The following is a 12,270-nucleotide window of genomic DNA, read 5'->3' on the forward strand; positions in this document are numbered from 1 at the left end:
ACTCAACCACAAACATTTCAAAACTTCACTTTTCACTCCAAATTGAAACCCTCTGTGGCCTTTTCTGGAAATCTGGGATACCGTCCTATATCAACGCAAGAATTGATCTCCACTCTCTGTAAAAGGTAGTGCAGAAAATGTGTGTTTCCCTGCAACCAAGAGTCAATCAATCAGAGAAGACTGTGACTCAGCGGTTGAGTTGGTGAAAGACGTTTGTTATTTGGCTCCTTGCCTTTAATACACACAGACAATGAACAAGATGTATAAACAATACAATCTGATCATATGCCTTTATCACAACATACTCTGTTTCCAGTGTGCACTCTGAGTTATGACACATATCAGTAGGATGTCTCAGTTGTTTTTAGTCATTTTGTCAAATGAACAGGACAAAAAGTGTATTGAATTAAATCTACAAATCATATGACTCACAGAGAGAAAAAAAGAAGGCAGCCCTTTCTTTCTTAATCTAAACCTATGCTTTTCTTTCTTTCTTTCTTTCTTTTTTTCTCTAGCTTGGTTCAGAACACATCTGGCTTTGAGAAGAAGGAGGACAGCCCAGAGCCTTCGAAAGCTCTTTTCAGTATTTCTTTCCTTGTGCATTGCTTCACCCTTTGACACTTTCCAGCCTACAAACATGTCTCCCTTATAAAAAAAAATCTGAATATGACTGTTCATCATAACACCTGAATGGTTTATTTCCCAGGAGCCCCTGTCCTTTCCCTCCTTTTTTTCTTCTTACAATTTTATGTCTTTCTCTAAACGCTTCCAACAATTCAATATCTTACTCCGTTTGGTTCTTTCTCTCTCCCATTCCATTCTACAGTTACTTTTGTCAATGATTTAACAGAAGGAAACCCAAACAGAAAACAAAATCAATATGCATTTTGTAATGTGTTAAGAGTAAAGTGTTGGCTTCTCTTTCCCAATTAAATATTTCAGAATGTTTGAATATTTTGAACCCAGCATTTATTAAGTTTGTTCAAAAATAAATAACGGAGAAAGTTTCTTCCCCCTTCAATCCTCCCACTAAAGTGTATGTTTGCATACTACTTACTGTATTGAAGTTCCAAACCCGCTTGAAGGAGAGCCTCTTCTTCAGGCTCATCCTGTTCTCCTCTCACAGGAGGAAAGCTACTATCCACTTAATCTACATATCTGAGCCACACAAGCACACATGAAACAGCCACACATTCTCACACAAACAAACACACACAAGTGCTGATGCTGACAGAGCTTCTACAGGAGCAATCTGTGACAGGATATTCATGCAGACTGCTGACAAACGCCTCAGCATACCTGTCTCACACGTAACCACATTAAAAAAAACAAACGCCAAATAATTACACAAACTAACACGTGCAAACCCACGTGCTGGTCATCTGCTTTAGATGATTTAAGTAAATTCAATCTATGTAATTGTTTACATTCTATTTCTAAATTAACACAAAATACACCTCTCCTTCCCTTTCTCATACACTCCTCCACACAGTTAGCTGACAGACTGACAAGGAAGTTCCATTCTCTGGCAGACACTCACACAGCTGAGTTTCCATAGTGACACGCCCCCACCAGGCAGCTCTGGCTGAAAAGGGGCGGGAACAAAGGTAGGTCCACCAATCCAGATTCTGCAAATTTCTTACTGTACCTCTCTCTACACTGTGGAGAGAGGTGTGTTTTTCCTTTTTAGTCACAAAACTTTTATTTTATGAACACAAAATCATTTTCATAATGTTATATGCATATGTTCTAATTTAAAAAAAGAAACTTCCGTTGACTGATGCTATTCATCAACTATTTATTCTATTGTTTTTTAAACCATGCTTTACTACCATAACCTAAAGATGTGGTGAACGTATTTTTTAATCATTACTTAAAACACTTCATGAAAATGTCCATGCATTTTACTGAGTATTAAGAAACTTTTACAATGCGTGATGTTGCATTGCTCAATGTCCAAAAAGCCCAACAAGCAAAAACACAGGTCACACTTGCACTCTCATAAAAGCACTGTGTAAGGCTAGAGGGCTTGGAACAGGGTGTCATTTTGCCATACAAGTTAACGCTATCTCTACCAATCAATAAGTCATGTTAGAGGTGGTTCATACAATGCCAACATACACACTTGAGGTTGGCGTCCTGGTTAAAGTGTACTACCAGAGCTTTCATGCTGTCGAGGCCCTCCAGTGGACCCTTCCTTTTAGAAACTTTTATCTTAAAAAGCTAGTTAAGAGACAATGTTCAAACCCTGAATCCTTAGTTTTAGTTAAGCTCACTGGTTTTTAACACATTTTTAAATAACATTAATGGTACTTATAAGTAATATGAGCAACAGTTCAGCCAAAACATGGCTGCCAACTAAAAGGAGGATAAAAACTACTTATTGCCACTCAGGATGACAGGAATGTGACAAAGGAGAAAACGACTGGATTTCTTTAAGTTTCTGTCTTTTTTTTTTTTTTTTAGCCTATGTCCTGTGGTATACCCAAACAGCTGCCTCCTTTGTGTGTGCACTCTTAAGACAAGGGTTCTTCTGAGAAATTTCCCCTTATAACAGGGTGTTGGATTGTGCTGAGGCATTGAAAAGCGAAGAGAAGTTATCTTTAGGGAGTGGAGAGCTTAGTTAGCTGGGATGGCTTCTTTTGAACAGCTAATTTACACAATTATAGATAAACATTATCTATTTGGGGTTGCTAATAGGAAATGATTGGTAGAGATGATCAAAATGATATTTGATGTTTAATTGTTTAGTCCTGCATGTATGTGCAATAACATGTGCTCAGTGGATGATTATGAGAGAACTATGAGATACAACAATTTACTGTGTATATATAATGTATACATTTTTTTTTCATTTTGTTAGCTTGTTTTTGATTTCTCCTGCTTTAAATGTATATGTACTTTGTGAATTTGTGGTGTATGTAAAATCTTGAAAAATACAATGATAAAAGTATCATCCCAAAAGTTATTTTTTAGGTATCTACATAATTAGATAATTATGTATACACATTTCAGAATACATAATTTAAATATTAAGCAATACTACATGTTAGGGAGCAGGCTCATCAGAGAATACATCTTTATAGAGGCAAATAGGGTGGTGAACAAACACATTTGGAATGACCTACACAAACACGACAATGAACATCATGTTCCTCACACATTCACATAAGAATTAGATTTTGTCATATTAATTTTGAGAAATCTGGACAACTTGGCTTTGGAAATTCTGATGATAGAGCTACAACATTTGTATCATAATACATTTAGCAGGTCTTTTTTCAAAAATATAAAGCTACGTGGCGCCCAACACTGCCAAGGTCTGACCTATGTTTTCATGAAAACCCCTTTTCCTGAACATAAAACAGTCAATTTACAATTTCCTACTAATTACTGGATTACCTTGAGGTTGCAACGACACTAATCTTTCCAGGGTACCAGAAAAGAAGATGGTTTTTGGGTTGTTGACATGGCATTGCCTTTTCATTGTCACATACTATGAAAAATAATAAAATGGGTATTTCTATTATTTAAAATGGATGAAATGGTTATATATGACCTTGTTATACATAAACCTGCTGTGTTTTTAGATTTTTCTTTTAACATTTTTTTTGGCCAAACCTCCAAATTGTTCTATGGTGTGACTATAACTATCATGTTTTAATATTTACATCTTATATTATTTCAATAAAAAGTGCAAACAACTATTGATAAATACCCTTGGCATAATTCTACAAGTGTCTAGTTTTATGTATTTTATTGGATTATTGTCTTCTGCATCATGTAATCTGAAGAAGCATGTTGATATTAGATTTTATTTTGTAATGTTAGATATGTTTTCAAGAGTTCATCTTTTTGTGTTTCTTCCTTGGGTTATACAATCTTTTGAAAAGTAACAACTTTAATAATGACAAAACTTCATTTTTTGTCTTTAGGTGAGACGTATTGAGACGTGACACACTTAAAATAACCCTAAATTCACTTTTACAGGAAACAACCTAAAAAGCCGTCAAGAGTTGTATTAAGAGACATTTTCATTTCAATCCGTTTTGAAATAATAACAGCAAAGTGACTTAAATTATTGAAAAAAAAATCTAACAGGTCAAATCAAACAAATCATGTTGAGAAAATATTTATTTCATAATTCAAATTAATTAACCTTTGTGAGAAAATAAGGATCAATCAAAAAATATCTGTCAAATGCTATTTTAAAGCTATATGATTATTTTCTTATCTAAGCTCTTAAATGTCACACCATAGAACACATTAATGGGGCAATTCAGAGAAAGTGTTCAACAATCGATTGTTGAAGAACTATTAAGGAGAAATCATATTTCCTCAAATATCAGACATCATTCAATATAAATACGTATCATATTTGGACAGAAATGTTTTTTTTGTTTTTTTTTTACAAAAATAAAGTTTTAAACATTGTTTGACAACAACCCTTTTATGAAATATGCTAATTATATTATACACATAAGTGTGAGTGAACATGTCAAGAAAGGTACCACTTCCGCCTCTTTTTCAGCAAGAAAGAAACAAATAAATGGACTTGAAACAAAGGTACAAATGTACAGCAAAGCAGGAGGAATTAACTGGCAGTTTTCTATCAAGATTCAACCAACAGTTTGGTACTGTAAGCATAAAAATGAAAGGCTTGTATAAACTGACTATCAAACCATCTCCATTAAAGAAAAAAAAAAGTATGAGAGAGAATTTCATGATCTGAAGTATCTGTTTGAAGTTTCTAGCATACAAACAAATAATGTAAAGAAACTCAACATTGCCCTCTGCTGTCATGACAGAGGCAAGACACTGAAAATAACACTGCAGGATTTCTGGGGACTATCTTTGACTTCTGCTGTATCACAATTCAGTATGACGACAACTTGCCTGATCAGACTTAATACTGACCTGTGTAAGTATAGCCAGAGAGAGTGCAAAGGCGTCAATTGACAGCAGACCTTGCTGGCACCAACACACACCTGTAGTTATACTTAGATAGTTCAATTACATGTGCTGGTCCAAGTGACTCAAACCGTTTATACATATTCACAGGTTGTGACTATCTAGCAGTTTTGTGCTTGCTTCTCAGCTATTCTTAGATAATAACTTCAGATACTGCTCCACTGACAGAACTTGATTCATTAATTTACTGGTGGTGCCTTTTAAACCTTGTGATTTAACAGTAGCTGCAGCTCAATCAGTCACACACACACTGCAAGCAATAAGAATATATAAGACATTTTAAAATTCATGATGATGACTCATCTCAAGTAGAAAATCTGCCCCTGGAAGGGCCAACAGGGATCACAAGTGGCCTTATACAACAGACTGGGCAGAAACATTTCCAGGCTTTTTCCTTAACAGCTAGAACAAATTACATGTTTTTCCTCTTTAGCTTTGCAATTTATTGTGTCTTCACTTTTAAGTGAGTAAGCAGTCCTGCATCTGATTAACAGTGTTTGCTATGTTGTGGTGAAGAGCCACCATCTGGCAAAGGATGATGATATAAAGAAGCATTTATTTGAAAATGCAGCTCCATCTGATGTAACTCCTGGTCTCCTGAGGTGTTTCATGTACAGGAACAATGTTGATCCTGTGTTATCATCTGATTTTCTTTTACCAAAACACACTGCACCCAGGGGATATCACAAGGATAACACGCACACCCTCACTAAGAGAGAATACACACACATAAAAGACAAATATGTGAGTGCAAGATTTAATCTTTGTGTCTGATTGTGCATGTGAATGTTTTTTTTCTTCTATTTTGTATGTTTACGGGCGTGTTTGTGTGTGGGTCTGTGTTGGGTGTGTGCGTCTTTGGGTCAGAGGGCTTCCAGGCCTCCCTTTTCTCACTGCTCTGTTTAATGGTACAATGTCCTGTGCTTTCCACCAAAGTGTCAAAACCCCATACTCAAAAATTATGCAAGCACACACGCATATTCATTTCAGACCTTGATTAAGAGCATTTTACTTGTGAATGCTGACATCCCTAAAAGAACATGTTTTTAGGGGCGAGTGAGATGAGACATGGTCTAACTACTTGACTAAGTGATTTAGTATTTAAAAAAATCACATTAACACAATATACAAACAGTTGCTTCAATATATGACTTCAAAAGACCAATGCAGCAAAACAAAGCAACAGAATCAACAGGTTGTCCTGTTGCTCAACAGAGCCACAGAGACCTTAATGATCGACCGATACAGGTCACATGATTTGTCATTCCTAAGATGGCAACTAAAGTTTAAAGGATGTTTTTTATTTTTTTTTTACATTTTAACAAAACAAAATAAAAAAAGATTGCACTGATGTCAGAAAGTATAAATATAACATGCCCAACAAGAAATGATAAGTTGTCAATTTATGATAAATTCATTTTTGCTGTGTAATTATTTGTATTCTTCTACGGCGTCTACTCAAACAAAGTTTTCTTGCCAAATTTGGAATATTTATTTGGAATAAGTATTGCTGATTCTGATTCTGAAAACTGTCACTTTTCTATAACATAAACTGTTTGATACTTGGGACAGAGGCCATTAAATCCTTTAAGGGATCCAATATAGGTTCCATCAAATAACATGTCACAATAATGCATGCATATGAAACTAGTCAAATGTCCATCTATAACTCATTTACTCACTGGATCAGCAGCTATTTCAGAATCCACAACCAAAGTTTGTTTCTCCATGAAGAAAGAGAAAAGTAATCCTCAGCACTGCATGAGAGACCTTCCCCAAGTGCACATTGTTATCAGCCGTTGATTGCGTATCTATGTTTGTTTATGTGTTGTGTGTGGGTCTCTGTGTGTCCTCACAGAGACTCAAAGCAGCAAAACTTGACGGCTTTCATATGTCCAAACAGCGACAATGTCACTGCTGCTGGAATCCTCTTCTTTCTCTCTGTCATCCCCCATCCACTTCCCCCTGCTTCGTTTCTCGCCCTGCCTCTCTGCTATCCCCCTCCTCTTTCTCTGCCTATACACCCACCCTCCTATCATTTCTATTCCACCCACACTGCTGTGGGCTGAGAGACACGCTATGCAAACACTCAGACATATGCGGAGGCGCTGCTGCAGAGGGAGACCCTTTGCCATTAAGGAACTCACACCCACACAAAAAATCGGCACTGCGTTGAATTTGTTACCCTTAGTGCTCCTCTGTCATCTGTTTAGTATGCACCATGCATGTCTAGATCACAGTAAAGTGACGTTCATGATAGGGGGAGGGAGATGGTTGCAAAGTTAGATAGAGATTTGTGTGCCACTCTTCCAGTTGAAAGCGTTGGTTCAGATATCAGGATGATAAGGCTTTGTGCAGCTTGACTGAGAAAAAGCTGCCTTTCTCACAAACTGACACAAACTGGAGTTGCTTACCCCCAGATTCACCTAGCCCTCTTGGCCCTGGGGTAAGGAGAGCAGGTAAAGAGCCCCCAAACTTACTAACAGTAATGATAGACAAAAGATGAAAGACAAAAGACAACTCAGAGGACTACAATGTTTTCCAAAATAATGGCTCATCAGACCTTGTGCTGTTATAAGGTTGTCAAGATGTGCGTTACAACAAATATTTGACCATACCACATGTTTCAAAATGATACAATCTCTGTTTTTTGATTCATACTATCAAAAAGTACCGTATTATTATTTTCTACTAATCTTTAGCAACCTCCTATGTTGACAAGAGAAGCCAATGAAAAAGTGTGATAACTTGCGGTTCGTTGAGTGTCCACTCAAGGCTGTAAACACACAATTATTCATAAATTCTGGAAATAAACAATAATAATAATAATATCTATCTATCTATCTATCTGTCTGTCTGTCTGTCTGTCTGTGGCTGTTTGTGGCTGACCTGGCTGAAAGGCACAATATACTTTGTCGGCTGGCTTATAGAACTACTTACTCAGGCGTCGTCCACTATTATTTGCTCTTTGATCTCCAGTTATATTTTATCCTAAAGCTGCCACACGTGAATGAAAAGGAGCAGCTGTGGTCTAATGTAGAGGTCTGCAAGTACTAAAAGTTAAGTTTACGTCTGTTAGAATGGGAGCCACTGAAGGGAAGCTGTCTAAATTGTAGGTTGTCATTAAAAATAAAATAAACTATCAATTAGCTGCATAGGATTCAGCCAAATTATTGCAGGTATCAATGTTGCTTGTTTTTTTTTTTTTTTATAGCTTTGTATTGAAATGAAAAATTCTAGCATTGGGGCTCTCTCGGGGGTTTGATCCCCAGCTCTTGCAGCAACATGTCCGACATGTCCTTGAGCAACACACTTAACCCCGAATTGCTCCAACCTCTTCACCGGTGGTGTGTGCATGTTCATGCTTCTGATGGTCCCAGATAGCAACCTCTACCATCAGTGTGTTATTTAGGTTGATAATTGTTAGGTGTGACGTGGTGTAAAAAGCGCTTTCAGGAGTGAGAAGACTAAAAGTGCTATACAAGCTCAAGTCCTTACTTACTATTTACAACCCTTTTTATCTCTATAGGAGCTATAGAAAATGCTCAGTCTAGAGAATCGGTTCCCAACATAGGTTCCAATAAAAACAATAAAAATGTACATTAATTTCTGCCAGCAACGTATCACCTTTTTTTCATGTTGGTCCTCAGGAGCATCAGCTTTTGTCAGACAAAAGTGGGAGGGGCTTAAGAAAAAAAAAGGATGGGAACCACTGGTGTAAAGACCTTTTGCAAATAAAAAGATGATCATAACACAAGTTTTATTATATTTCTGATTTGTTACGAAGGGGAACATAACAACCACTCTTTGCTCAGATCAATTTTCAGATTAGTATGGTTCAATCTCAAAAAAGCAGTATTTTTGCCGATACAGGGAAAAAAAGCAAGCATTATGTCTCTAAATCAATTCGCTTTTAAGAAAGTTACGTAAACTGGAGAAAAAAAAGGAAGTACACATGAAGTATAATCGCACTCACAGAGCCCATCTATGTAGTTGTAGATACAGAGTAGTTAGGAAGATAAGTTCCTTGTTTTTACGAATAAAGATCAATTTTTTTTAACAAATGACAAAACTGACAAATAGCTGAATGCAGAGAGCAACACTTCGTCTTTCTATGATCGTTGATATGATGAATTACATATGTATAAAGATTTATCATGTATTTAAAATGACACATGTCACAATTAAATAGGTAGCAAGCAAGCCTTGCTAATCCTTTAGAAATGAAACAGAAGAATAAAAAATGTGTGTATATGTTTCCAGCGCAACCCAACATACCACAGGAAGAATGAATCACATCAAGCTAAAAAGAAACAGAACTGAGGAGACAAGCTGTTGGTATTATAAAACAGTGCAATCATTTATTTCATGATGTACATGTGGTAAATTTAGGTTGAGTCGAAATAGTATTTCATTTTTCCGTATGTCAAGAGTTTGAATAAGGGAAGTGCAGAGGATGAAAAACTGCTGTATAGATGTGCAAATATGGAATAAATAATGTTAATACAATTTCCGCCATATGACATTATATTGATTGTCTGAATCAACAATTTGGCGTAAAATGATTAATATTTTTTATAAAAATGGGGCACATGCATTCACAAGAAATGTTTGTAAAATTGTTATAGCAGATACTTTTCTCATAAAACTATTTAAAAGACAGGTACAACTGTATGAGAGCTGGTACATTGCAGTTGGCAGTTACAGTTAATGCTATCATTAAAAAAAAAAGCCTTTTTGCTAGTTTCTGTTTGTGCGTGCTTATTGGTGAAGCTCTACAATCACAAGACATGCTGCAAGCCTAAAGCCCTGGCATACATACACAAACACTTAACAGTGCAAAGCACAAACAACATAGCTTAACAGAAGACTACTACATAAAGTCATTAAATACTGGAGCTGCTCAGATGTTAAATATTTACAAAATGGCAAGGCAGTGTGTGTTCCAATTACTGCAAGTTTGCGTTTGTGCATTGATTTTTTTGTGTTATTGATTTAAGCTTGCAATGTGTTTGTGAATGTTAATGCATGGCACCTCATGTATATGTGCGTAATCTGTGTGTGTCTATGTACTGTAATGTGCCTTTGTGTTAAGTCCAACTAATGAGGGGAATGTCAGCTTGTTGCTCATCAGAGCTCATTAGAAGTGCTGGCTAACACTCCAAAACCCTTTTCATCCCCCTTACCATCATGAACACACACACACACACACACACACACACACACACACACACACACACACACACTCGCTCCTCCCCCCTCTCACCATACAAAGACCTCTCTGTTTGTGGACATTACTGCATGTGCAGCAAGAGAAAAAGGCCTAACAACCGGAAGAAAAATTTAGAAAAAAGGTGGGGTGGAGGATTTTGGGTAATGAGAAGAAAAGAAGAGAGAATCTCAGCCATGGGGTGGTGTGGCAAAAGGACAGAGACTGACCTATCTCTGTGCAACACACACTATGCTGGACTTTCAAATGCATAATTAAACACCTGATGATGTGTCACATATTGCTGTTCTGTTCTTTCTGTGAAACTGACTTGACTGACTGTACAACATGGACATAGTATAATGTGTAACCTTTTTAATATAACATTACGTATAGAACAAAATTGAAAGGGGAACTTGTTCAGCTCATTAAGTAGAGCAGGCTCCCCAAACACATATGCTACATTCTTCAAAGGTTCAACTCCCAGTTGCGAACATTTGATTCATGCCTATTCCCTCTCTCCACTCCCTGCTTATCCTGTCCCTCTTCCGCAGTCCCGCCAATAAAGCACCCCCAGCCAAACCTTAACAAGAAAATTTGAGATATAAAACTAAATAAGTTGGTCTTCATCACAAGGAACTTAATATAAACGGCTGCTTTAAGCTTCATTAAAATCGTTTTTGTGACATTACTTTATTTTTGATACAACCTTTTATGACCATGTACAAGTCTATTCCTCAATTCCTCTTTCTCTTTAATCCTTGAATAAAAAGGTAAACCAACTACTGATGGGACACAGTGGGATATGTTTGTCTACTTGGAGTCTGCCTCTGAAGCCACTAAATAGAGGAAACACTTAGCTATTTTCTGATCTCTATCATAGAACAAAACTATAGTTATGAACTTTTCTCATAAACACACACATACACACACACCCTCACATAGGCAGAAACACACACACACACACACCCTCACACAGACAGACGCACACTTTTCTTTCAAATGGAAGCTCATACAATCAACACACATACAGTATAGAAAATTATCAAGAAGAAAACCTGTTAAACTAGACCTTGCCTCAAGGGTATTTATAGAGCTAGGAATGATAGATGTTGGTTTGTGTTGTTCCTGCCGGGCTGTAGAAGGAAAATGATGAAAAGTAGAACTAAATAGTCATATTGTTAGGCAAAAAAACCTCATGCCTCTCAAATGACTGGATTCGAGGCGTTCTTGCAGCTAAAAGAAGAGCAAAGTATACTTGTTGCAACTGTGTAAGGATACCGGACCGGGTGATCCAAATGTGCATTACATTAAAACATAGATATACAACCATTCCAGAGCGTGTCTGTTGGTTCTTTCTATGAACTGGCTGTGTCCATTGCTGTGTATGTTGCCACGGTGATATGAGAAGAGGGCTTGAGATGTCACGTGAGGGTGTATGATGTGCATGAACTGCTATTATTAGAGAAGGATGATGCACGTGCAGCTCAAATGTGACAAGAACAGTGGTCAGACTGAGATCAAGCACTGCAATAACGTCACAGGTATCAGTTGAGGGCTTCAGGTACTGTGTATACAAGGTGTATCATAATGCGTCTGTACATGAGTAAGTCCCCCCCCCCCACTCCTACCTCAAGGTCATCCAGAGAGCGAGCCAGGCTTAGACGTTTGGAACGTCCAAAGGAACGTCTGACTGATGAGCGCTGGGGGAGAGGAGGGAAGCCCATCGTCAAACCACGGAACCGGCCACCCTGAATAAAGAAATTTAAAAACATTTTTAATCCTGTGTTTGGTTTAATACATGTGAATGTGATGTACAGTCACAGAGGCATGGTTGTTGTTCGTTTGGAACTGTAATGTGTTGTGCGGATAGTAAGGGTGCTACAGTTCCTCAATTAAACAATGCACCTCATTCCACAGTCAGTCTCCTTCAGCAAAAGAAACCTCTCATTTGTGGCTGGGTTAGGACAATATGAACTTTTATAAACAGCGAGCAATGTCTTGCTTTAAGGAATAGAGAAGACTGGAAGGCCACTTGGTCACCTAAAAAGCATTCATATTGTATTGTGGGTATAATTCTGGTCAATCCT

General features: G+C 37.2%; 1 protein-coding gene across 3 annotated transcripts in view; it reads right to left on the minus strand.

The window, feature by feature from the left end:
* The window catches only part of LOC306820119 (regulator of G-protein signaling 12-like), a 41,841-nt gene that overhangs the window by 19,810 nt on the left and 9,761 nt on the right, over positions 1-12,270 (minus strand). For all 3 annotated transcript variants that reach the window (XM_079337815.1, XM_079337816.1, XM_079337817.1), the window contains one exon: positions 11,812-11,931. In XM_079337815.1, coding sequence (XP_079193941.1) covers positions 11,812-11,931 — 120 coding nt within the window. The remainder of the gene's footprint in view (positions 1-11,811; positions 11,932-12,270) is intronic.

Source organism: Symphodus melops, assembly GCF_947650265.1.
Source record: "Symphodus melops genome assembly, chromosome: 2".
Taxonomy (NCBI): Eukaryota; Metazoa; Chordata; class Actinopteri; order Labriformes; family Labridae; genus Symphodus; species Symphodus melops.